The sequence below is a fragment of the Fringilla coelebs genome (genome assembly GCF_963513975.1).
Source record: "Fringilla coelebs genome assembly, chromosome: 1".
NCBI classification, from domain to species: Eukaryota; Metazoa; Chordata; class Aves; order Passeriformes; family Fringillidae; genus Fringilla; species Fringilla coelebs.
Genome location: NC_140028.1, coordinates 111,678,199 through 111,706,001, shown reverse-complemented (window position 1 = coordinate 111,706,001; position 27,803 = coordinate 111,678,199). Strand labels below are relative to the sequence as shown.

Here is a 27,803-nt window from a genome sequence, read left to right as displayed (position 1 = left end):
TATATGCTGGATGTGTTTCATCTTTCTTCTTGTACTCTCACACAACACTGTAGTGATTTTCATTGAACATTCTTCTACAGAAGGCTATGATTGTCCATGAAAACGGATTTATAAAGTTGTGTTTTATGTGCAAGGCTCATGATTGAGTCTCTTAATAAATGAAACAAAAGGCAACGTATTAGATCTAGAATTGAGGCCCCTCTGGCAGTTTTTATGCTTAAAGTTCTCTTTATTTTTTAAAATTTTTTTGAAAACTTTACTGTCATATAACTTTTTTGCATTAGCTTTTTTGCACAGTATATTGTTCATTTACTAGCCTTCCTAGGCCATGACTAAAATCATGTCTGTTTAATTTGCTAATAGTCTGGTTATTTGGATTTTTAGGGTGTTTGTTTTTTTCTTTTGTCTTTATTATCCATGTTAACCCTGTAAAACTTTAGTCACCAGCAGAAAAGTGAAAAGTTAAATTTTTTTGTCCTTTATTATTTAGAAAAAACCCTCTCACAGTGTTACCTGAACATATATTTAGGAAGAAGAGTGCTTGTATGGTTTGGTTGGCATAAATATATGTATATGTCATATTGGATATAACACTGTCACCCATGAGCATCTCACTGAAAAACATGTTTAATAAACTGCCATAATATGCTGACCCATGAGAAAGTGGTTGGAGCATTTTGTGGGCTTAGCAACAACTTTCACTTTCTGAATATAGTCTTTTGTTGTTCTCTCAGGTGAATGCTTAAGGTGTATGTTCTGGAACAATCTTGGCTGCATCCACTTTGCAATGGGAAAGCACAATTTAGGAATTTTTTACTTTAAAAAAGCCTTGCAAGAAAATGATAATGCATGTGCACAGCTGGGAACGGGCAGCTCAGATCCAGGTAAGCAAAAGATTAAAACAGATGATGTAAGAGGGGTTGGCAAATTTAGGAAATAGAGAACACAAGGTTTGAGTAATTATCAGCAAATTTCCCTTTCCATCTCTTTGTGGAGGGCAGGGTAAGAGGGGTGAGAATTTTGATGATAACCTGATGTAAGAATATAGTTGCTGTTGCCAGAAATATGTGATGATGATTAAATATGTTCTTCATTTTTTTGTTTTTCTTAATGTACCATGGTGCTGGGACAATTATTCTCTCTTGTTCATAGACTTTGTCCATCAGTTAGGGAGGTATGACAAAAAAAGGTTTTTGTGACCTATTTTGCATAGGTTATTTATAGTCCTGCTGACAATGTGTGGAATCATCAGGGCATGTAGGATGCCTTCTCCATATTCTGGGTAATCAGGTCTCCTGTTTCCTTGTGGAGGGGGCTCATATTTTCCCTAGTTTTACTTCTGTCACCAACATACCTGCAGAAGATTTTGGTTTTGCCCTCGATGCCACTGGTCAGATTGAATCCTGTCAGGGCTTTAGCTTTCCAACCTGCTCCCTGGTTGCTCAGTTTCTCTGTATTCCTCCCAGGTTACTGGTCCTTGCTTCCGCCCTTTGTAGTCTTTCTTTTTGTATTTGAATTTGTTCAGGAGCTCCTTGCTCAGGAGGCCTCCTGGCATTTTTGCCTGACTTCTTTGTTGGGAGGCATCACTCCTGAGCTTGGGAGAGGTTGAATATTAATCAGCTTTCTTGGGCTCCTCTTTCATTCAGGTCTTTATCCCATGGTATTGTACCAATCAGACCCCCAAAGATGCTGAAGTCTACTTGCCTCAAGTCTGTGTAGTGAGCTTGCTGTGCATATTTCTACTGTCCTAAGGATCCACTATCTCCCTCTTCATGAAGGGAACTCTTTACATGTGGTCTTTTTCTCTTCATGTCATCTGAAGTTTCATTGTTTCCTCACTCATTGTTCACTAGAGATTAAGCAGGGTGAGACTCCACTATTTCATGGTCCCAACCAGCCCCTCCTTGTTGATGAGAATGAGGTCCAGTATAGGACCTGTGCTCACTGGCTCCTTCAATATTTGGAGAAGGAAGTTATCATAAACACATTCCAGGAATCTCCTGAATTGTTAATGCCCTTCTGTGTTGTCCCAGAGAACAGGACCGGAGCTTGTGAATGTGAGACCTTTCCTATCTGACTATAGAGGGCCTCCTCACTCAGTCTTCATCATTTCATGATGAACTTATAATTGTTTTGATATCTTGGTTTTTTTTTAAATATACTCACTATCAGGCATTTTGTTTGTTTTTTTCCCATTTCTCCCCTGGGCCTAAGTGCAGCCTTATATAGTAATGTGAAAGTGTTTTATGCTTGTTAAGAGCAAAATGGTTTTCTTCTGAAATCTGTATTCTCTGGAATGTGTGTAGATGTGTATTCTCACAAATCTGGGATTCAGTACTATTGTATAACAGTTAGCTTGTGTGATAAGGAACATAGGAGGTTAGCATTTAATGTACTTCAATCTTCGTTAAGAATACAATCAATATGTCTTTGAAATCAGTTTTCATATGAAAGAAATTTACGGAGGGAGGCTAGTGGATTTCAGCAATGAGAGGGGTTTTTTGTAACTTTGGGGTGTTTCTTGCAGCTTCCCTCTTCCTCTTAGAGTTTTGTGCTGTCTTGAGTTGCACATCCAATATGATGTAATCCTTTTCTGCAGGTAAAAAATTTTCAGGGAGACCCATGTGTACACTACTGACTAACAAACGATACGAGTTGCTCTATAACTGTGGAATTCAGCTCTTACATATTGGGAGGCCCTTAGCTGCCTTTGAATGCCTGATTGAGGCAGTCCAGGTTTATCACTCAAACCCTCGTCTGTGGCTGAGAATAGCAGAATGCTGCATTGCTGCCAATAAAGGGGTAAGTGGCTTTGGAAAATTCTTCTAAAGAATGGCATGTGATTACAGAAAGGTAGAACTAATACCTAGAGTTAAGCTGTGTACTTTGAAGGCCTGATGTTGTAACACCTCGGTAAATCCAGATTAATTATTTCTTGTGTATGTGTATTTTTACGTGTTTAACCTGGAGCTGCAACAGGTGAAGGGGAACTCTTTGCATGTGATCTTTTTCTCTTCATGCAGCCAAAGCTCATCTGAAGTTTCATTGTTTCCTCACTCATTGTCCACTAGAGATTAAGCGGTGTGAGACTTTGTTTTGTGGGTAGCCTGAAAGTGACAGAGGCTGAGGAAGCGAGATCAGCCTTCTCTGTCCTGAAGCTGTTGGGATCACACCTGCTGGGAAACGGAATCTCTAATTGCTAAGTCTTCACCTTCTTCTCCTGGCAAAGTTGGTGGAAACCTGCTGATGGCAGGCATATTGCATGTCCTCTGGGACATCTTGTTTTCAACCTGCTGATCCATGTATGCTTAGGATAAACCCATATGATAAAATTCAGAGGGCTGAGGACAGGAAGAAAAAACTGCACTTAAATAGTATGTCTGTGAAATTAAGATACGTAGTACTTGATTCCCTGTAAGACTAATTCACCCCTTAAGTATGGGGGAGTGATGATGTAGTCTGTAATTGCATGATCCTATGCAGTTATTCCCACAGTATGCCCATTTCACTCCTTACCCAGGATGTGTGGGATGAATTGAGCAAATAGCTATGTTCATAATTTCTTTCCCCCACCCTTGAATTCTCTGTTTTTCCTTTCTGAGTGGCCTCTCTGCATTTATTTACTGCACATTATCCAACTACAAAATTAATAACTTCTCCTTTGGGAATTTGAATAGTACTCAATATTTTGGTATCTCTATTTCAGAGAACTTAAGAAAGATACAACTTTATAGCAGAGGTTTGCTTGTAGACTGATTTCAGAGGCTGAGCACTAAAGATTCAAGTGTTGGATCAAAACTGGACCGACTGTCATTCTCTATGTGCTACTTGTCAGATTGCCTGAGTTTTACAAAGCACAGCAAATGCAGGAAGAACTGCTTTCTTCATACTTATTTTGCAATTTTCTGTATCAGTCCTACTGGGTGCAAGTCAGAAATAGATAAAGAAGACACATCTGATCATCTCTAGTGAAAAGCTGAGTATGAGTGGATTAGTAGTTTTGTGGCAAAAATCCAAAGCTAGGATTCCATTTACAAGGATATTGTTTAGCAGTCTGGAAAAGGGAAATCCTTATGGGGATCCATGTTTACTGCAGACTAGCCAAAGTAGTAGATTATGCCAGGTTCCTGAGGTTTTCTTCCTGTATAGTTATGATGTGTGGTGTACCAGAGAGCTTGAATTCATGTCAGAAAACCAGCTTGTTCCCTAAATTTGTAACCTTAAAAGAAAAAAAAATTGTATGCTATTAATATTAAAGGCAAAGAGAAAGTATTTTTAAATGGTTACATTTGTAACACATGACAAGTGAGATCCCAAAGTCAATAATATGTTCAATTTGAACTTTTAACTTAATTTGCAGTAGTATTCCTTTATATCTAAGCATGGATTCATATTTATGGTCTGAACACCATGCAGAAAAGCAATTTCACTGAAGCTAATTTTCACCCACTTTAGTATTTTATAAACATAAAATATGAATGGAAGAAGGTTCCCTTTTAAACACCTGAATGGAAGAAGGTTCCCTTTTAAACACCTGCATTTCAAACACCTTTTTTGAAATATGTGCTTCATATCCAAACTCAGTGTACGTATTTTTTATTTGGCAGTAAATGCTACCATGTCAATATTTTTACTACTGTGCTACTATGTCAATATTTTTAGATTCTGATAAATTTTTGAAAAATTACAGCTATGAAAGTCCAGATTTGGGATAATTTTTTTCTTAAAACTGCAACTCTTAATCACTCACTAAACTTACCAATGAAGTTAAGATGGCTCATGGTAAAACAGCCAAACAAACCCCAGTAAACATGGTGTAGAGATAATTCTTGGGACTGACAATTAGGGTACTTTAAGTTCATTTGACCCCCAGAATGTGTCTGCATACTCAATCCATTAAACAATTTAATGTATCTTTGCATATGTTGTTGTTCAGCTTTGTGCTCCCCATGGAACATTTTGAGAGCAGCTTTTCCAAAGAGTGTTGAGGAGTGCTGTGTAAGCAGGGAGAGAAGATGGCAAGCGTTACAGTGCCAAGTCTGAATGCTATGTGGCAGATCAAATTATTTCTTTTTAGATATCCTGTCAGTTCTTTTAATATGACTTGGTTCATTGTTCTTTTGCTTTCAAAACAGAGGAAAAACTAGGTCAGTAGGCTATCAGACAAGCTGTCAGAACTAATCTGTGCTTACACTGTGTGCAATAAAACCCCTCTGCAACACAAAGACAATAGAAGGTGCCTGATCCTTCATTGTACTTTAGATTTAAAACTGTATCCATTATTCTTATATTTTAGCAGGGTTCAAGGTCTTCTTTCAGCCTTCACTTACTTTGTCAAGCTCTCATTCAATAGCCTTGATATTTAAGCTCTTTTTTTTCCTTTTTCCTTTTAGACATCAGAACAAGAGACTAAAGGTCTTCCCAGCAAAAAGGGAATTGTGCAATCAATAGTAGGTCAAGGCTACCACCGTAAGATAGTCCTAGCATCCCAGTCCATACAGAATGTTGTATATAAGTGAGTATGTTTTCCATGGGTTATTTATTTTGTTTTTATAGCTTTGTTAAGGATATATATCTGTTTATCAGAGATTTTAAAACTGTTGTGGAATAACTGTTCATTCATGTAGTGAAGAGAGAGGCATGCTAAAATGCTTGGTGAGCCTTAAACATCATTTTGTGCCTCCTCTGTGATAGCCAGCAGAGGGCTTAACTGTGTGTTTATTGTAAGTAAGATGAGCATTAAAGCTTAAAATTTATTTATCTGAAGTTTTATTTTCAGATAGCTAAATCTGTCCTTTTTTTCTCACTTAAAAATATGTATTTTCAATAATTCACTTTAGAAAAATGTAGGAAGAATCTAGTTGCTCTGCCATTAAACTTCAGTAAGAGAAATAAAAAATATAGTGAATCTATTTGAGCATTGTGATGCATTTTCAATCTGTAAAGATAACAAGATACTCTATCTTAATAAATTAAATTTGGTATATTTAAAATATCATTTAACATTTGTAGTGTGAAGTTTTCTCTGCATTCAGGTATTTTTGGAGCTCTGCTTTTATTTTTAATTTAGTAGGATTGCTACTTATTGGTCACCTTCTGTGTCTCTTTAAGTGATGGGCAGTCCTCAGCAATACCTGTAGCCAGCATGGAGTTTGCAGCCATTTGTCTAAGAAATGCCTTGCTGCTACTGCCAGAAGATCAACAGGAGCCCAAGCAGGAAAATGGATCTAAAACTAATAATCAGCTGGGGGGAAATACAGAAAACACTGAAAGCAGTGAAGCATGCAGGTAAACAGAATTGAATATAAGCCCTTCTTTTTGTCCAGAGGAACTCTGGGCCGACAGTCTGTGTCTGTGATTTGCCTTATTTGGCCAACAGAAAAACAGAACATATTTGTAAATTCTCTTAATAATGCTGGTATGTTCAAGGAAATTGTTTAGCTGCTTGTTGTTTAAATTTAAGAATAAAATACTGAGTTGTTTCCTCCTGTCCCTATCAACTTTTATTAAATAAGACAGTGAAATTATTTTTTCCCTTGGCCATCTTTTTTTTTTCTGTGCTGCAAATGTTATGTTTTCCCACACCCTCCTGCTGTGCATATTGGTATTTCTCTAATTGTAAGTGAAGTCTCATGTTACAGTGATTTTGTGTTTGAGCACACGTGCGCTGTGTACTTGATTCAATATATATCTGAATGTCTGGAAACTCAGTTGTAAACATTTCCTCATGATCAGATTTGACATTCATCAGCCCTAGTATGCTTTATTGTGTTTGCATTAAAATGGGAAACTAGATTTAGAAAGTAAGTAGGAAAGCAGCTTGGAGCTATTGCTTAATAAATCATATTTTGCAGAAAAGAATTTAAGAAAAATCTTTCCTGTCAATAAAATTTCAGGAAAAGTAATTTGTAGACATGTATGTTAAAGGAAAGTGGTTTAATTTATTGCATCACCTTGTACATTCTGGACTTCTTTTTGAAGAACAATTTTTGATCATAGTCTACACTTTCATTAAAGACCATTTTGAGGGTAAATGTTACAATAACTCATCTGGAAAAAGTTTCTATGGTAGAACTTGAACTACTTAGAGAGTAATGAAAAAACACACTGGTTTTGTCAGACCTAAGTACAGATAAATGTTAAGAAGATAAGATCCATTTGTCACAAAGCAGGATTTACTGTACACATACTGTGTCGTGTAGGCACAAGGTGCATCTTCATATATTCTGAGGTTGTCTGCAGATAGACTGTGGCTGGGGGTCAGTGGCTGTTACTGTTTGCAACAATATTTGAAAGCTGCTCTTTATAATCCTGTTTTTCCAATTACAATCTATCTTGTCAAGTGACCAAATGATTTATAAAAGTTGGAGGGAGGAGGGGGGTGGTTGTGGGTTTTTATTTTTGCTTCGTTTGTTGTTGTAGGGTTTTTTTTTCTTTTTCTCTTTACTAAGGTTGGAGGTTCTCTGGCAGCTATATATGCAGCCCATTGAGATGAAGCTTCTCTGGTTTTAATGGGACTTCAGTTTTAAGGTTTTGAGGCTCACTAAGGGGCAGTGATGAAAACAAAGTGGTGGTCCTTACTCAGACAAGACCTCCTTTTTTGTTTTCTATTGGGGTGGTTTTTGTTTATTTTTGTAGGAGCGAGGAAAGGAAAACATGCCCTGTATGGGAAGATCCTTTGCTACCTTCTGCTTTCAAAACCAGGTGCTTCTTCAGCTGAAAAAAAGCTAAAGAAAGGACTCCCTCATATCTTCCAGTAGTAATTGCCAATTTCAAAATATCCAACAAAGGAGGCTGTTCTTGAATTTCTGTGTCACATTCTGAAAAGTTCTCTAAGGATTTGTTCCTTCTGACAAGGGAACCTCTGTGAGAGAACAGTAAAACATACAAGGCATTTGAAGAAAATCACACTAATTGAAGAGGATGGTTTTAAAGCAAATCCCACTAATTGAGCAAGCTGACTCTTAAGGCAGATTCTTCTCTTATTCACAAGAAAAGAGTGAATACTTTTAGTGGCTAAGGGTATTTTTTTGAACTAGTTTTTGGTAAAGGCATGAAATATGTACTCTACAGCAGTATTGAGTATGAATTCCTTGGAGATTTCTGCTGTATGTTTTGAATGTTGGAGTTATCTTACCTATTTGTAATAGAGAGACTTGAAACTAATAAATTAAGTTCTTTTTAAGTGGACAGATTCAGTTTCAGTTCTGTATTTTCCTTTAAATCTTTTTCTAGACCTTGGTGTCTCTCACTTCCAAGATACAGCCATTACCTGTCTCTTCAATTCTCATTCCAGGAGGTTCTTTCAGCTTATTGGAGGGTGAAGTTTCATACTTCTTAAATAGAATGAATACTCCCCAAATGCTCCCCCCAAAAAACAAGGTGTAATTTTAAGAAAGTGGAATTTTATTTGGAGAAAGGAAAAAAAAAGAAGAGACATTTTGTAATAAAGGGAAGCTAGAAGTCTAAAGGAAGCTGTAGCACTTTATGGGTTATCTTTCTAGACTATTTATGTAACTAGTTTTTTAGAGGTCTAGAGGGAAAACTAGTTTACTGCTTTTCCTACAGGCTAAAAGAAGAGAAGCTGCAAATGCATTCTGCGTCCCTCCAGTTAAAAATGCTTACCCTACACTGAACTTCAAAAATAGTTCAGGGCTGTGAAGAATGGTGTGGGTTGTTTTGTCTGTCAGTCAAATCCTTTCCAGCAAGTGTCCCACTTCTTCCTTCTCAAATAGAGTGGTTAGGATAAGAGCATGTGCCTCAATCTGTGAATAGCTTCAACTCCCTCTATTTTAAGCTGCAGAATTTATGTTCTTTTAAATGGAGTTAATAAATATACTGAGAATTTTTTTATTATCTATTATAGTAATACACTGTTTTTATTCTAGCAATAAAAGTCATGAAGGGGATAAATTCATTGCAGCTCCTCCTTCTTCGCCTTTGAAGAAACAGGAATTGGAGAATTTAAGGCAAGTAAATAATATCAAATATCCACCATTAAAAAAGCCTCTTCCTTAACTGTGATTCCTAGGTTTTTTTTGTAGCCACCTGTGATGTTGAATTGTAGCTGGTAATCTTTTTTCCAAATGTGTGTGGTTCCTTTCTTCTGGGCTTTGGATCTGAACAAACCATCCAGAATTTCAGTTGAGGTAGATCAGTCTGTTTGATTCCAGTATTGTAAGTTTGGTGTTATATATTAGGCAAAGCTGTAAATATCAAATCTCATAAGGACAAATCTAAAAAGTCTGAGAATGGCTGTTGACATTGGATGGAAATTACTGTATGTACCTTTTCCCTTTAAAGCCACAATAACACTAGTTTAGAATTCAGTCCCCACATTATATGCTTGTTGGATGGGAAAAAAAATGAAAGTGGAAAGCAGCATAGCTGCTTTAACCAATGAGAATGGTGTTCCTTTCAGCAGGAATAAATCCATAGTTTGCATAAAATAGAAAGCAGAAATGCCTCTGTCCAGGCATTTTACTTTCTCGCAATGGAAAAATAGAGGTAAAATTTCACTGTAGATTTCTTATGTGTTCTCAAAGATCCTTCAACTGCCTGTTCAGGAGTCTGAATGTTCTCCAGGTGGAATAACTCATGTGTGTGTAAATAAGTATCATGTAATCTGGAGTCTCTTTACTTTTCCCCAACAAGATTACCATTTACTGGCAATGTTAATTATTTCAGGTGGCTTTCCAGCCTGTTGAAAATCTCTTACTATAAAGCTTGCACCTGTTTAGAAAAAAGAAATCTGTTTTAAGTTTCTATTATGGACAAAGCATACAGTAATTTCCCACTCGAACTCTTAGGTAAACATTCTGTTTCAGCCTAACCCCAGGTAACCTATGTTTTATAATGACCAGCTTAACCTTTCCTTTGCTCCACTGCATGTAGCAAATCTTCTTGTACTCATTTAAAAGCACTTCAGGAGGAATCTGTGAGGCCACATCGATTATTTATTCTGGAGTGGTACAAGAGTGTGCTACTTGAAATAGAACATGCTGGATTAAAAACAGTGATGTGGTTTGCTTGTGGGTTTTGTGGGTTTTTTCTCCTCCTGACTGTTGAAAATGTGGCTGCCACATGTCAAAATTACATGGTGTCACTTTGTGAATTTTTATTTTTTAATATGTAGTTTTATCTTTCACAATCAGCTGTTGTTATCTACCGATGAAATCTGACAACATGTCAGGAAAAACTTAGCAGTTCAGCAAGAAGTGAGCTGCTTCTGGTAAAGAACTTCATTTAAGGAAAGGAAAAGCATTGGTTTTTTTTTTTCTTCACTACATGCTTTGGTTTAATTTAGAGGACTACACATTCCTAGAAAGTGATTCTGCTGAAAATGTTTCTAATCTTCTGGAGATGTGAACAGCAAAACATGTTACACTCAAATAGTAGTCCTGTAGCCTTGCTCACTAAGGAGCTAAGTGAAAAAAATTTAATTCTTGTTGAGTCCAGGAAAAAAGAATTCTGGATGTTGTCAAGGATTATCCTAAGGAATAGGTATCTGTTGACTTTTTTTCCTGGCGAGTCGCTGAACTGAAAAACCTCTATTGCTTCTAGAACTGAAAAGGGACTGTGAATGCTTCTTTTTTTTTTTTTTGGATGATTTTTTACAGTTGAGCATCCTTGAAAGAGTTCAAAATGCCCAACTTATCTTTGCCCCTGAACAGTTTTTAAAAGCTAAAAATATCATCTAGAAAAGGTTTACATGTCCTATATATATTGCTTGATACTTCTGCACAAATTGGTGGACTAGTTGAGTGGACTGTTCTCATAATAAGCAGTAATTCAATTGCAAGGTTTTAAAAGTAACAGGCAGAAGTCTGAGGACACCAATCGTTGCTAAGAATTTATCCATTGGAAGTAGAAACTCCAGGTTTTTCTTCTGAGTTTCTTCTAAACAATTTTCTTTGCTGCTTCTCATTCTTGGACAAACCAATTCCCCTGCTCCGCTCTCAGGCTGTGGTATGTTCCACACATCACAGCCACCTAATACTGTTTGGATACATCAAGAGAAAAGATGTTCTGGTAGACCACAGTTCTACATTTGGAAAATTTTGTGGATTTTATTGTAAAAGTTGAGATGGACAGCAACAGACCTTGTTGTAGTCTTACTCCCTAGATTGAAGGTGTTTGTGTGAGAACCTTAATTTTGCCCCTCAAAGCAGATAGAGTTAAAGGAATGATTTGTTTTCTCTACACTTAGCCAGTTTTGCCTCAGTTATCCATTTAAAGGTTGCAGTGGTCTGTTTGGCCCTGTCACAGTACTAGAAGCTTACAGTGATTATCACCCATAGCTGTTTCACTCTCTTCTTCCTCACTTGTAGCCACTGTGTAGTTCTTCCCTCATCTCCCCTTTGCTGCTGCTGATTTTCCCCTTGGAGTAAGCACAGTCTGCATTCTGTATTTCTTAATATTTTGTATTGTTTGCCTGTGTTGAAAGATAAAAAGTAGGTATTTTGTATCCATTGTTGGGCTTAGCTATTCAAAATTATTTCAGTTTAGTGACGTTCTCTTAATGGTTTAGAAGTGTCATTTTTGGTGCCTTCCTACTAAGTTTTGAAGGACTGGATTTGCTCTGGCTTGCCATTTCCCTGAGAAATTAGGCAAGTCAGATGGGGAGCTTGGGTTCCATAAACTTACAGTCCGTGTGGGCTGACAAATCCTGTTCCCTAGACCTACACAAGAGGCTGTTTGACATAATCTGGCAGTTTAAAAAAACATTTTTCTTTTTCCTAGTGCAAAGGCAGTTTTATTTAGGGCATGCGGAGGCTCGGTGATGCTGGAAGTCTGCCGTGCTCAAAGGCGACCTGTGGAGTTTTGTCAGAATCCTGACCGGGGTGAAAAACTAGTTTGTCTTTTCCCTTGTGGTGCAATTCTTCTGCTCCGGTTGGCTGTCAGCTCCCCTGAGCGTTTGGTTCACCAACTCAACAATGGATCCAAGTGCAAGACCACAACTGCATGGGAGGAAATCGGAATGTTTTCCTCCTTAGATGGCTGTTGCTGAAGGCTTTTGCCTGCTCTTATGTTGCAGCAAACAGTGGCTAGTGCTTAGAGCAGAGGAGTAGGTTTCATCCTGTTGTGTGATTGGAGCATGTGTTGTGTTTGAATCTACACTTGAAGAAATAAAAATAGCCTTTAAAAAAGTTGTGGGAAATGTAACACACATTGATGGGAAGGGCAGTAATAACCAACTCTGCAGGCCCTGACTTGTGTCTAAGGGTATTTTGCTGATGACACACAGCATCTCTGCTGATTTAAAAGCTGTACTTCCTTGAGGTAGAGACAAAAAGAGGTTAGTTAGAAGCAGGCTGTTATTTCAGAGATTTTTTTTTTCTCCATTCCATCCCCCTTCCCAGTCACAACCTTTCAGAAATATTTTAGGTTTGGGACTTGAGCTGGGGAAGCTTTCCTCTCCCTCTCTCAAGCTTTTGTATGTGCTCAGATTTGATGTGACATGTGGACACGGTGGAGAGGAAGTGGGGGGTAGGGGAAAACACTGGAGAAGTTTCTTATCCTACTTGTGCATAATTAAGGAGCATGCCTCCTGGGAAAGGGGAATAAAGGCACCCCAGGTCCTGCCATGAATTACATGACTTACTGCTGGACCGAAAGTGGGCTTGACAGTTGCCAGAAGGTTGGCGCAATAATAGCCCGCCTACCAGCGGGAGAGCCTGCGGCTCTCCTCCCCTCGCTCCCAACGTGAGACCCCACTCAGAGCATCCACTTGTCCTCCCTGGAGAAGAACAGAGTCCTGCTCACAGCAGGGCGTCGTGGGCAGAGGCTTGTGCCCTTAGGACAAGGCAGCCTGCACTGAAAGATGTTTTACCAAGTGGAAAATATCCCCAAGAACAGTGTTTGGAGAGGGGGGCAGTTATTACAAAGTGTGAAGCTTGGCCTAATGATGGCATCCTGATGTGGGGTTATTGTTTGAAGATGGAAAATGTGAGCAGTTCAGATTTCATTAAATGAACTGCCAGAGATTTTCTGGTTTTGGAAAGATAAGCAAGTCTGTGATGGCAACAAAATGCCATGGATCACTCAGAGTCTTGGCACTGGGTTACAGCCTTCAATTGAACACAAAACTGGAAATGCCAGATTCTCCAGTGTTTGTCTCCCTGTATGCAGATGTTGTTCAACAGAAGAGTGAAATATATTGCAGCTTAATTGATAGCTACTGTGTGTCTGTAGATTGTGTCTTATAGCAATCTAGAAACCTGCTACTCTTCTCTACAGCAGAAGGTGAGGGCAGAGGAGTACAAATGAGAGTCCAAGGCAAGACCAGTAACAAGAGTGTGAGAAAGGGAAACTGTCCATGAGAAAAATGATACATGGTGAAGTCCATCTTATTTTGGTCTGTTATTTATGATGAAAACCACAAAATCTTACTGAGCACACCATGGTGATCCTTAGTTTATATTGGTAGGACAATCGAGCTCATAAATAATGAACGCTCTTTTACTTCATAGTTAGATAAGAAGTCATTATTGAAAGTTTGATATATTTCTTTAGCACTAAACAAGAAAGAAGATTTAACAGGTGCATTTGGAATCACAGAATTCTCCATTTAACATGTTGACTCTCTCCCCCTTCCCTTTGTTTTTTTGTCTGTTTCCTTCCAGGTGCTCGATCCTTGCGTGTAGTGCTTATGTGGCTCTGGCTTTGGGGGATAACCTTATGGCATTGAATCATGCAGATAAACTTCTGCAGCAACCAAAGCTCTCAGGATCTCTTAAGTAAGTCTGATGGAGTCATTTCTTCTTTCTCAGCCCTGTTTTTTGCTGGACAGTTCTGAGTTGAAGTTTCCAATGTCTGTAGTTTCTTGCCAAATTTGTGTCTGATGCAAAGAATTGCTTGGCCTGCTCCTGTTCTTGTTGAAGCCCTGACTAAATGTCCATTGACACACAGGAACATGAATTCCCTCCTTTGTGTACGAATTCTTCATAATTTGGAATCAATTGCTGCTTTTGTTACTGTTTGTCCAGCTCTGGGTCCCATGCAGCAGCAGGACCATCAGGTCTCTGTCGTGATTCACTGCAGGGTTGCACATGCTTGGCACAGCACAAGGGGCAGGGATGTGCAGCTGTGGGTAGCCAACATCAGCCCAAACCCACACAGCTGAAAGGTTACTTATGAAACTACAGCCTCAGAGGGGAAGGTTTGCTCAGTCACTCGGGGTAACAGATCTTGTGTGTGCAGGACTGTCACTTCACCTGCTACTGCTGCTTATGTAGGTTCCATTCTTCAGTTTCTCTTGGTCGCCTCTCATTTGGCACTGTATTTTCTTGAAGGCTATTCAAAGTGCATTCTTTTTCTACCCACCAGTTCTCATACAGCTCTACAAATTCAAAGAAGGCAACTTCAGTCCTATCCTTCTGACACTGTGCATTTAATGCACAGGATAAAGTATAGCAAAGGTTTTTACAGTAGTAATATTTTTCAAAACTGGTAATGTACTTGTGGAAGGTAAGGTAACTCATGCTTATTTTTATATGCTGGCACCCTGCTCTAACCTGGCCCATGCCAATTAAATTCTTTGGCTTCTGTTTTTCACACTACTGAAGCTCATCCTTTTGCACAGTCGTTATTAGCAAGATCTTAGAGGAGTTTGCAAGGTAACACATAATTTTGTGTTACTGTTATGTAATGAAGGAAGTGCTAAATAACAGGTCTTTTGCAAAGACAAAAACATATATATCTTGGTCCCAGGAAAATAGGTGCTTTATTTTTATTGAATGTAAAATAATGTAACACTTTAAATTGTAGATATATCCATATTCTGGGGTGGCTTTTCTTAATTCTCTGAATAAGGCCCCACCAAGGTATTTTCTCTGTGGAATGGAAACTCCTGTGCGTGGATGAATTGTCATTATTCAGGTATAGAATTTTTTTATAACTTTGGTGCCAGAAGCAGTAAATGGTAGAACTGGGTATTATGACAATACCTTATGAGCAAGTTAACTTCCATGCTATTGTTTCCAGTAACAGTTCCCGTGTGCTCGCATCAAAAACTGCATTGTCTCTCATAACAAACTGTGGGGATTGCTGTGCTGACATTTGTACCCTGACCCTTTGCTGTTGTAGGTTTCTTGGGCATTTGTATGCAGCAGAAGCTCTCATCTCTCTAGACAGAATATCTGATGCCATCACTCACTTGAACCCCGAGAATGTCACTGATGTGTCCCTTGGGATCTCTTCAAATGAGCAGGATCAAGGTTAATGCATCCACACTTCATTATAACTGGTTGTGCTTTCAGCTGCCTTCCTGCTGTAACTTTGTAGACAAATATAATGATGATTAAGACATTTTGTTTTAAGACCTGTAGATTATTGCAGGGTGCAGGAGGGTGTTGTGTTTTTATTTTCCTGGCTTCAGTTCCCACTTTGTGTTTGGTGTGTCTTTTCCTTGTTTGTCATTCCTATGAGGTGGTTAATTCTGTAACATTAGTAGGACTGTATATTGTAGTATTCTGACTTGTTTGAAGGAAACTTTTGAAAGCTGCTTTTGTTAAATGTGCTATTATGGTTAAGTTTGGGTTTTATACCATCTCTTCCAGCTTTTTGGTCTTTAAACCAGGCTTTGTCATAACACTGCAGTCTACTTTACTGAGATATAGGGAGTGGGGAGAATTTAACCTTAGTCCTCTTGTTGGGAGTGTGTATTCTGTTAGAGAAAAGTACTTCAGAACCATCTGTATAGTGGAGGCTATAGCAGCTCTGATTCCAGTGACGTGGTTGCAGTTTAAACTCACTGTACTCATCTGCAAATCTAAAAGATAGGAAGTCATGAATGATGTAAACTCTTGAGCAAACAGATCTATTTTCCCTCTTTAATGTCAGACTGTGAAGAAAGCAGAAAATTTGTATCTTTGTATTATTTTTGTAATAACCTTTTAAAAAGGTCACAGAACATGATGTGTTTGTATTTGTTTTTTCTTTGCAGGGTCTGACAAAGGAGAGAATGAGGCAATGGAATCTTGTAAGTACCAACCACTGTATTCAGCAGAGTACAAGAACTTACTTGGCCAGTTGGAATAAAAGTGTAAGGAAAGAAAGAATTTTATTTTCTTTTAACTGCAGCTGGCAAGCAGACACCACAGTGTTACCCCAGTTCGGTCACGTCTGCTCGAACAATGATGTTATTTAACCTTGGAAGTGCTTACTGCTTGAGGAGCGAATATGACAAAGCTCGAAAGTGTCTTCATCAGGTATGAAAAACAAATCTCAAGGCAGATTTAGGAACAAATTACTTCCTTCTAAGTGCCATTCAGATCACAGTGAATTCTGGTGATTTCACAGCCCAGCTTACTTGCACACCCTGCTGAGATAGTGGCTTTTCTCTGTCTTTATGAACCAGTCTCTATTAAAAAAAAACTAATTCCAAATTTCTTACTTGTGTAAAAAGTTCAGTACCACTATAGGCAGCATTTTATTTTCCTTAGGTCATATCAGAACAGTGGAAGATGGCTGGGAAGCCTTTTCACGTTATTTAACTTAACTTGTTTGTTTGAGTTGTGTTCTTTTTAATGGCTAGTAGTAATTGTTATGATTCAGAGAAGGTTTTCTCCCTAGTCATTTAATAACTCACCATCAGAACTATTATCTTTAGGGCTGTGAGAACAAACTACAATTCTGCTGGAAGCATGCTCCTTGTCTGCCTCTTGTCCCAGGAATTCTCAAGTACTGCTTTTGAAATGCTGTCTCCACCTAGCCTGTGTCACATCCCTTGATATTTTTCATGGCTGGGACCCATCTCTTTCAGTCATGATGTTTCTCTTTTTGCAGCCACTCCTGTCTGTCAGGAAGACTGCTTGCATGCATTGTTGAGCTACAAACTGAAACAGCAGCTTCCAAGTTACTTCACAGTGGTTGTGTATGTGAACAGATTCGAGTTCTATGAGGCTCTCAGCTACTTAAGGCAGTTGTCTGGCTCTTTTTCCTCCTGAGGCTTCTTATGATGGGGCATGTGTCTCTGCTTGGGCTCTGAAACGCCTGTGTAAAGCCCAGAGGGATGCAAGGCCACCCATGGATGGAAAATACAGTGGGGCTCTGCATCTACAATAAATTCATTAACTTCATAGCTGAGAAATGGTTGTATATGGAAAGCTAATGAACAATCCTTGTTAACTTTCTATTCTGAACTTTGGAGCAGTGGAGGTTACCTTCTTCACCTGTCACCTCACCAGGAAACCACGCTAGGCTGGCCCGAGAAATACAGATCCATATGAACATAAGCACACAGCAGATGGTCCTGCTAATTAGTGTGAAACAATCTTGCTATGTAGATAATCTTGCAGTTTCTCCTTGCATGCTTAAAACTGATGGAGTGTATGAGTTTGAAAAAATCTGGTTTTAGTTGATGAAGTGATCTTGTCAAGGGGCACTTTCTTTGTTCTGGCTCTTTCTCTTAAGCACTTTTTCTCTCCACTCTCTTCTTTTTCAATAAGGCTGCTTCGCTGATCCACCCCAAAGAGATCCCTCCAGAGGCCATCCTGCTGGCGGTGTATCTTGAATTGCAGAACGGTAAGTTGGGAGATGTTCAGGCGACCTAACTTTGGGGTACAAAGGGAGGAGGGCAGCACTCATCATTCCTACTCTATAGAGAGAGTTGTGCCAGTATTTTGAACAATACCCTTTAGGCCCTGCCTCCATCTTACACTCCATGTACGTGCACCTTCACTTCCATAGTTTATTGCCCTCCTGTTCTTACACACTCCAGCCCTCCTAAACATTCATTTCTGGAGCTGAAGTTTTCTATCTTAGTGCAGAAGTCAGCAGTCTTGGATAGGCTCAGTAAAACCCTTGATGAAGTTTCTGCTATAAAGAGGGTTTGGAAAACTTTCTCCATTAAGAGCCAACCACAATCCAAGTTTCCCAAAGAAGCTGTGTCAAGGCCTGTGTAGCAAGTATGGCAGCAAAGGTGATAATATTGATAATTTTCTCTTCCACAATGCTTTCCTTTGAAGGATCACTTTGTTGGTAGGAGGGGAAAGATCTACATAATGGGAAACTGGAAAGGTTGCACTTGAATTCTGCAGTGTGAGCAGACTGTGCAGCTGCTCCTTGAAGCTGTCATGGTTGCAGACCTGTGCCCTTTGGGGAGCACTTCATATCCAAGTGTTGTGAAATGTTCTGTGTGCCTGTTCCCCTTTGTGATGTTGCATTGCAGGCAGGCAGAGGATTTGAGCATTTGCATTTGGAATTGAGACTTCTACAATGCTTTTCTTACAAAGATGTTTCTAAAATTTCTGCAACAAAGTTGTAGAGAGCAGAAGAGAGTAGAAAGTGGGATTTACATCCCTCACCCTCTTTTAAGTACATGACTAGAAGAGGCTAAAGACTTTTTTTTTTTTCTATAAAGACAACAAAATAGTGCATCTCTTCTGAAACAAAAACTTCAGGTAAAGAAAATTATAAGGGAGAAATATTTTCCTCACAACTCAGTGCCTTTTCTCCTGTAACTTTACAGGTTTAATTTTTAACAAAGAGTAAGTTTTCCATGTATAGTGATAGTTCTTTGATGGACCATACATACAGCTGAAAATCAGATTTCTTCTTTTGAAAACATCTTTTATCCCCTTGGCATTAGCATTACTGTCTGCAGTGTCACAGTGTGAGGGCATTTTGTGTGAGATCTAGTGCCTCACTGTGCAGCTGGGAGAGAGAAGAGGTGACCTTTGGGAAATTAGAAGGTGCTTTGGCATCTTCCAGCTCTGAGGTAAAAGCTTGACATCTTCAGCTAAGAATAGGTGGACTCAATCAAAACTAATTTTTTTCAAACTTCCTGTTGTCTACTGCTTTTCCTATCTGTGCCAGCATTTCACTGGAGAGGAAGGACTGCTGGTGTACCTGGCCTAGGTCCAGGGCTGGCTCATCAGCTCTGTCCCTGAACAATAATTCATATGCCATTAAATGGTATTTTGGGGTTTTTAATTGGAACTTGTCTTGTAGGTAACACGCAGCTGGCACTGCAGATCATCAAGAGGAACCAGCTGCTCCCTTCTGTGAAAACACTCTCCGACATGAGGAAAAAGCCTGTTTTCCAGCCAGTCCACTCCATCCAGCCCATTCAGATGCCAGCTTTCACCACTGTTCAAAGGAAGTGAGGTTGTGCTTGAACCTGCTGCTGCCCTGGTCAGGGGGGCTTGGGATTTTGTATATTTTTTTAACCTAGGACACCTGAATACCCCAATTGCTGGAGTGTGTTTGTTTATGTAAATTTTTAATAAAAGATGTAAACCAAAAGACTTGTTTGTAAAGGTTATTTAATGAATGATGCAAGGGTTAGTACCTGCTTTGAATGGGAGTGGTAGTTTATTTACAAAAACTCCAAGTGTGTAATTCAGCTCTTTTTGAAGAGAACAGAGGGGAGAGCGGTGAGTGGAGAAAACCATTTACCTGAAGTAAAGTCCTGAAGGAGCAGCTGAGCTGTTGTGTTGGCTGCTGTTTTGACATGTATAAGCCATGCTCTTCCTCAACAAAGAGGGAACCTGTTTCTGTTGCCTTTTTTTTGGTGGCTTTTTTTTTTCCCCCCCTCTCTCTGGTTTTCCTTTGCCCAACAGAACGGTGTAATGGTGCAGCTATGGAGGAAGGATGGCTCTGCTTCCTCCACAGGGAAAAAAGGTTGGGTTTGGGGTGGTTTTTGTAGGTTTTTTTTGTGGGAAGCAGGGGTTGGGGGGGGGGTGGGGGTTGGGGGTGATTTTATTTGGTTTGGGGTTTTTTTTTTTTTTTTTTTTTTCTTTTGGGGAGAAGATTGTGGCAGCTTTTTTAATCTAGTTTCCAATGTAGAGGAACACCTCTCTTAACAAAAAAAAATTTGCCTTTTACTCAAAGGAAGATGGAGCACAATCAAGGACCCTCTGGTTACTTACTGTGAGCACAGCAGAGGAGAGGCATAAGATAATTGGAGCCCAGCACTCCTCTCACCATCCCTCCAGGGCTGTTTTGTGCCATTTCAGCTATCCTGATAATCTCCAGGGCAGAGCTGAGCTGCCACCTTATCTCCCTGTGCTGCTGGCATTGTACTTTGCCAGCACCAAGAGGTCACTACTCCCAGCAGCACCTTGGCTTCGGGGCCTGCCCTTCTGCTCTCCTACCGTGAGTGCGAGGGAATGCACGTGTCCAGGAGAGGAAGGCAGCAGGATTGTATCCATCATCTTGGAGAAACCAGCTGACAGAAACAGCGCACAGCAAGTCTATTCAACGGTGTGCAAGTTGTGGAGTGAGCACAGGTGTGTCTCCAGCAGGAAGCAGGGCAGCAGCAGCTTGGGACCTGCTACTCTGTCTCCTGTCAGATTACTGCCTGCCCTGCTTTTCAATCCTTTCAGAATCCAACCCAGCCTTTTTCAGTAACTTTTCTATCACTGCAACGCACCCTTGTCCTCAGGTAGGGGCAAGCAGTTTAGAAACGCTAGGAATAAAAAAAGTATCAGGAGTAAGTTGGTAGCCATCACCTTTCTGAAAGAGAGAAGAAAGGGAGCTGATAGATCTTTTACCTCAGAGTAGATTGACAGATTAAATACAAAAAGGTTCAAGATGCTCCCTGTGTGGTCCCGGGCCCTGAATAGAGAAGATTCTTCCCCGCCCCCCCAGGAATGCGGGGCATTCACATGCAAAAGATGCTCTGGCCGTGCCCGGGCTCGGTGAAGGATGCCGTTGTTTCCCAGATAAGGCACATCTTATCGCAGCCGCGCCCGCACGGGAGCCCCAGCCTCCGGCCGCGGTGCCCGAGGCGGCTCAGCCCGCGCAGCAGCCGCGCACGGAGCGACGGGCGGGCGGGGGTGATCGCGGCTCTCCGCTTTCGGCGCTCGCTATTAACAGAAAGGAAAAAATAAACATCGTAACACGACAAGGGAGGCAGCAGCCAAGGACCGGGCTTCGCCCTTCAACCGTTTTCATCTCTGGTAGGAAAGAAGTGAAGGTCAAGTAAAACGGGGAGCACGAGCAGCCCAGGCTCAGCAGCGGGCTAAGTTAGTAAACCTCAGCAGTTTGGTTTGGGCCCCTTCCGGAAGGAAAGGCTATCTGCCCCTCTCCCCCCACTCTCCCCTTACCTCCAGGATCTCCCTGCAGCAGCACAGTGGCTCATATTCCCAGAGCAGGAGAAAGGGGGTGCCTTCCCTTTTCCCCCACCACACACCACAAGCCTTGTTGCTGCCCCACTGTTCCTGCACCATGCCTGTGGCCACTGCTGTTACCTTTAGTTCTGCCCATGGTCCCGGTGCAAAGACTGGACAGCACCCATCCAGCAGTGTCCTGAGCCATCTCCTGGTGTTCAGGGAGCTTTTGGGTTCCAGTTGTCTTCAGGAGGAGGGCACAGAGGAGCCAAGGGAACACGGAGCAACACAGGAAGCTGGACAAACTCACCTGGGCGGCCTTTGTCCTCACCTCCAAAGGGCCTTCTCCCTCCCTCCCTCCCTCCCTCCCACTTGAAGTGATCTCTGTACTCCTGACATATTGCCAGCTGCTCCAGCAGGAAGAAGGCAATGGCCTGGTAAAGGATTTTGATGGATGGTGCTGAGAGCCCTACAGTTGTGCAGGCCCAGAAGGCTTCTTGGCTTTGAAAAGCTAAAGCAGACAGCACTTCCAGAGCCTGGAATCTAGCTCCATTGCTACCCATGCTGGGAATTCAGTCAGTGGCTTTCATTCTCAAACCTCACCTGAAGAGCATCTTCTTATGCTCACTATTTCTTTTCAAACCTTTTCCAAGGTATTAAGGAAAAAGGGCAGCTTTCCACCAACTGAACTTTTGTTGACAGCCTGCCCTGTAAGATGCCAGAGAGACTTATTAAATGTTCTGGAGGCTTTGCTTTACACTGCCATGCAGAAGAAGCATTCTTTCAGCAGCCAAGGTGAAGGAAAGGAAACCTAAAAATGGACCTAAAAAAGTTAAACCAGAAACTTCCTGGCAAAATATTGGGAAAAAAGGATGGAATTTGAAGCAGTGACTTCAATATCACAACTCTTTTCTCCAGTCATGACAATGAGGACTTTTTCTAATGACACAAACAACTAGGAGGGGCTTTTTCTTTTTTGCATCCTGATAGAAGAAAAGGCTTTTCCTGGGTGGTACAGAAACACACACACACAGAGTTGCCGTGAAAAAAACCTCACATTTATTTGATTAAACAAAAATAAAATAAACTGCATAGGAACATTTTAAAGTCCAGAGAGACACTGACTTTGTTTTAAGGCTGCCAGTAGCTGATACATCGTCTCCTTGCTACATCCTTCAGCCTTCCCTATGGACCACAAAGATACATTCAGAAGCCTCCATTAACACAAGGGTTCTAACAATTTTGTTCACTTATTCTACACAAAAGTTTGCACATAACCTGTCATGCTTTCTTCTCTGCAGTACTCAACATCTGACAAGTAAAAATTGTATCACTCTTTGTCCAAGTAGAAATGTGATGCTCTTTTTGGAGCACGGCAATTTTTGTCACAGCCTGACTTATTTTCAATTAGATACAAAAGCTCTGAGCAGCTCATTAAAAGCAGAGCACTGTCTGACCTCCTGAGATATTTTATTATTATTAGGAGAGCAGCATGATTAGTTACTAAAGTAGAAAAGAAATAACAGAAGAGGAAACGAAGAAACCAAATCAACTCAAGATGCCCAACATCCAAAGAATGACAAGATCAGCCTGGATGCCAAAGCAAACCTGCACTGAGGCAATGCTACTTATAAATCAGTAGTGAAAATTTTGTAAGATGGGGCATACATCTACAGCCAATTAAGGGGGAGGGGAGGGAGGGGGGAAAAAAGCATGTTTGACATTGGTTTCATGAGGCTGAGCTTCATTTCGTTCAAGGCTTGCAACTTCTATTTGAGTTAAATTGCAGGCATGTGTTTCACACCCTCAACTCCTCCAAGGACCTGTGCACGAAGCGAGCAGGGCATGACAGGTAATGCACAGTACAAACAAGAGTCACAGAAACCCCCACCAACTCAGGTGACTAAGCAAACCTTACAAACTAGTTAAAAATCTCTTAGTCATTTTAGGGAAGAAAAAAACCAAACCAAAACAAAAAAGAAAAAACCCACTAAAAAAACCCCTCAGAAACAGGCATCTCTCCCTCTGAAGGAAAAACTACTACATTGTCTGAAAAGTACTCTACAAACCTATAAAAGGACATTTTTTTTTAACTAGTCTGGTAGTTCAAAAGGAAGTTACTTAACTACATCAGTACACAGACACTTAACATTCAGTCAGTAAGGCTCTATGAAAAGAGCTTAAAAAATTATCTACCTGAGTTTGTAAGTTGATACAATCATTAATAGAAGGTCTAAGACCATGCAGGTACACAAAGCATTTTTAGAACCATTATTGGTTGAACAATGATGGAAAAAGATGCCAGTCTGGCTTGTTAACCCGTAAGATCACTTAGAGACATCAATGTACATTTCCCACCATAACATTTACCAAACCCAACACAGCCTATTGTTATTAGGGGTCTCCTGTACCCACTTCTGCCACCCCTTAATATGAGCTGGGCAGGAAAAAGGACTTCTTTTTCCTCCAACAGAGTAGTCTGAAAATATGCTTCTGCAACTTAACTCCACAGGTGACACGGGGTATTGTTGCACGTCACTACTTAACTTGCCTAAAACCCCAAGACACTGGTTTTAAACTGCCTCTCCTGAGTATGTCTGAACCTAAGCTGCCCTCCAGGAATAGGAACTTGATTGCTTTGTCATGGTGGAAAAAATCCCATTGAGTCAAGCAAGCTACTAATACAATCACCAAGTCAATAAAATAAAAAACCAGGACCTTATTCCCTTCAAGCATTTGGTATAGCATTGTGTTTACAGCAATCATAACACCAGCCCTCCCAAACAGGACACATTGGTAGGCATGCATAAAAGTTTTTCTCTTGTAGAGAGAAGACCTAAAGGTCTCAAGGACATAAGAACACTGCAAAAGAACATGAAGAATGTCACGTCAGCCAGTAGTGTCATAATACTGAACAAAAGTTTACACTTCACTTCCATACCTTGTAGTGAAACCAGAACAAATTTGGAAGCATTTCAGGTCTCAGTCCAGTTTGCCTGAACATTTGGTTTTATTTACAGATTCTCTAGCAAGGGCAGCTTAATATGTCCATAGGCAGGCAGCAAAAACAAAAGCAAACAAAAGCAAGCAGTCACAGTACACACTTAGTATCTCTGTTTCAATTAAAATGCTTTTCCAACAGGCAGGATGAATCCTTCCCCCAGGCAGATTCTCAACTATTTCCCAAACCTGTCTGATGCTAAATTGAGGTAGATGATTTACTTCTGCAAAGTGAGGTAGAACTTCAAGCAAAAGATAGTGGCATCTCTAGTTGTGCATTTTGTACCACAGCAAACTGGGTTTCAAACTCCCAAGGACTCAAAGACCAAAGGTACAATATTTGTCTAACTCAAGTACCAGTGTTCCTTTTTTATACAGTTCCAAACTGTTTGTCTAAATATCTCTACTTTTAAATACCCTATTACCTTTTGGCACCATTTGGCTTACACTCCTTTAAAAAATAAACAAAACTTTGGCACAATATTTTTTTAAACTAGAACTGAACAAAGAAATCTTTTGATCAAAGTTATGGCAAGATGAGTCTATAAACCTGCTCTCTTCAGAAATCAATTTTGGTTTAACTGTAACGTAATGGACTGGGCCCACTTTCCTTCAACTCCAAGGGAATGCCACATCCAAGTGACTTGTTCTTTCTCCTAGGTTGTTTATGTCTGGCCCTAACATGCATTACTTTTCAGGTGTTATCTTCCTTTCCTTGCTTTCTTTAAATGTTTCAGGTTTATGGGCCTTCTTAAATAAGTTATATTTAAAATGTACTAAATCAAAAGGAGCAAGTTATATGAAGGACCTGCATTATCAAGTACTGAATCTGCTTCAGTTTGCTACTAAAGTTCCTGCTTAAATAATTCTGAGAAAGGACAAGATTGCTTTATATGCTGAGCACCCAAACCAGCCACACTGATTGCTGATAACATTTTGTCAAGCAAAAGGTTTACAGAGAGCCACTGGTTTAAACTGGCATAGAGAAAATCCTTTGGGAGTTCGAGTAGACAGCTCTGTCCCCCACACTTGCTGTTCCCCTACGAAGAGGTACACACTCACTTTACCCTTCTCCAGGCCATTTCCCCTAGTTAAAAAGGTTACTCTGAATGCTTGTTTGGTTTGCAGTCCAGCTTCCAAGCCTTGCTTTTCCTCTCTGCATGCATGTACATTATGATACTGGGGCACTAACCTGAGAACATGCACGGAAAAGCAGAGCAAGGTTGGAATCCCGTTTATTACTTTTTAATAAGCCTCTATGGGGCATCTGATGTTGGCATTGTATATTAGCACTACTTTTTTTTCATTGCATATAAAACACTCCATTTTATAAGCTACACTACCACTTTTCAATGAGACCAAGTGTGCTTAGCACTATCTATCACAAAGATAAGGAATTCTTTTGGGTAGCTAAATAGTAGTGTTTTTAAAACGAAGAAGCTCCCCAACAACATGAGGTCAAACACTCAAGGTTTGGTTTGCAAGCAAATCCCACTGAGTTAAATAGACAGCAACTTAGAAAGAGTTTAAGCCATTCCTCTTCCTGACTGAGCTGGGCTGGGGGATTGTGCAATGGCTCCATTCAAAAAGCAAAGGGCAACTTCAGTGTCTGTCACCTTCCACACGGTGCAGGCTGGGGGAGAAAAACGTTCCTCCAGTTCAACACAATCCTGACTGCACACTTAACTCTTTTTTTTTTTTTTTTTTTAATGCCTGGAAAAACAACTCCCTCCTAGCCACAGAGAAGGGCAAACCCCAAAAGCATTTAAGCACAAGAGAGTTTCTAGGACACTTCAACACTGTCAGCCACTCTGGTCAAAGTATTTAGAGACCTGGCGTTTTCATTAAGACATGATAGGATAAATGCAAGGACGCTGCAGACTTAACATTAAAGCTTTTTAAACCACTATTCTTTGGTATCTAGATCTTGCAGGCTATTAGTTTTCACAGCCCAAGTTGCAAATAATTCTTGGGCTGAATAATACAAGACAACCATGGACATCTGTCACAACTGTAGGCCACCCCCAAGAAGGGAGGCATGCACACAGGCAGAACTTGCAAAACTTGAAGGTAAACTAGCTGACCCTGCTACATGTTTTGTGTGGCCACAGAAATTTATTGACAGACATCTGTATAAAAGATTATCCTTTCAAGACTGTTTTTAAACCATGCCATCCTAAGATTAAGCCTAACTGAAACACACTGCTTTGAAGAGTTTGCTTCCTTGAGGCTTTGGCTAAAAGGCAGCACAGTTGTTTTATCCCATTTAATTTAGGCGGTTTTCCTCACCCTTCTTTTGAAAGAGGTTTTGCCTTCTCATGAATCTTTCTTGTCTCTTTCTGGTCCTTTAGTTTAAGCCTCCTCTAAAGTGGCAGCTCTCTCTGTCTGCACACATCATTGGTATTTCTACAAAACTCAGAAAGTTAACACTTCTTGGAGGGGAAAAGCAGCAAGAAGGAAAGTGCACCTTGTGATTTCTCACAAACTTGTAAAGAGCCTTTCAACCTCAGGTCACTTTTGTGCATGGTGGCTGGCAGAAGAGGAACCCTTTCCTTGCAGGATGGTTAAGGCTCTTCAGACTTTTTGACAACGACCACATTTACATTTCAAAGATCTTCTCTTGCAAACAGTAAGGTAAATCCCACGGCATTTCCAAACTCAAGAGTACTGAAAGTGAGTTTTTCCATTGCAGAGAGCAAGAAGAGCCCTCTCTTGCCCACTTTAAACAATTCTTGTTTGCCAACACCAGAGGGTGAAGCTACAGGTCTGTAGAGACCATATTTGCTTGAACAGCTAAACTGGAATGCAGGAAACTAAAGAATAAAACCAAATCTTTCCAGGGACTCAAAGTCACATTTTGCTAAAGAGATCTCTATTCTCCCCAAAAGTTTCTGCTTCTCAGAACACCAGTTTCTATATCCCCGAAAGGGCAAACTTCCCCCTGCCTCCAAGCCTTTAAGGATCATATACATTAATTTCACACAGAAGTCTTTGGTACTGCCCTGGGAAAAAAAAGCAGCAAAGTTTCACCTTGATGCTGTTTGCCTTTAGCTGGTACTGGTAACTTCACTTGGATCTGTAGCCAGAGATCCTGCAGCAGGGAGCTCCAGGCCCACCCCACCCACTCTAAAAGCTACAGTAGCTACTCCCAAAATTTTCAGTCCAGCTCTCTGGAGAAGCCAGAAGACGAAAAAAAAAAAAAATTAATCTGTGATAGAGTTATTGCAATCCTCTCTGAACAAAAAAACCCCAAAACAAAGCAAAACTACTGTTGACTTCTCCAAATCACACCCTGAATCTCCAAAGCTGTGCTTATTTCTTACTTTTGGAAAAAGGTACCACTTCTAACAAATTCGAATGTTATTCCCTTAAGGTTTCTCTATGGGAAGGGGCAAAAAATGCTAAGTCATTTCACAAGAAAGTAAATCAAAAGGGTTTGATTTTCCCTGTTTCAATGCTCCTCCTAACCTCTTCTGTTACCTAGATTAGGGGCACTGATGAAAAGAAACGGTAACTTTTTTCAAACTAATTCAGCATTGAGGTGAAAAGAGGTAAAAATGAAATTCTCAATGACAGGATACACTAAAGGAAGCCTTGCTTTTTATCTAAACTTTACAATGACCACACTAAGCCACTAAAATGAACAATTTGGTTTAAACTTAAAGAATTTTTGTGCATTTTCATCAGCTTCACTTTGTGCTGTTAAATTACTGTGTTTCAGTAAAAAAATACACAGAAATGCCAAAA

At 40.2% G+C, this 27,803-nt stretch overlaps 1 protein-coding gene across 1 annotated transcript in view; it reads left to right on the top strand.

The window, feature by feature from the left end:
• Positions 1-19,240, top strand: part of CNOT10 (CCR4-NOT transcription complex subunit 10) — a 32,319-nt gene extending 13,079 nt beyond the window's left edge. Inside the window, exons 9-19 of the mRNA XM_084207885.1 lie at positions 735-884; positions 2,600-2,802; positions 5,394-5,515; positions 6,112-6,288; positions 8,889-8,969; positions 13,626-13,739; positions 15,088-15,218; positions 15,947-15,982; positions 16,084-16,211; positions 17,451-17,526; positions 18,955-19,240. Of these exons, the coding sequence (XP_084064011.1) occupies positions 735-884; positions 2,600-2,802; positions 5,394-5,515; positions 6,112-6,288; positions 8,889-8,969; positions 13,626-13,739; positions 15,088-15,218; positions 15,947-15,982; positions 16,084-16,211; positions 17,451-17,526; positions 18,955-19,109 (1,373 nt within the window). The 3' untranslated portion in view covers positions 19,110-19,240. The remainder of the gene's footprint in view (positions 1-734; positions 885-2,599; positions 2,803-5,393; positions 5,516-6,111; positions 6,289-8,888; positions 8,970-13,625; positions 13,740-15,087; positions 15,219-15,946; positions 15,983-16,083; positions 16,212-17,450; positions 17,527-18,954) is intronic.
• The last annotated feature ends 8,563 nt before the right edge of the window (positions 19,241-27,803 follow it).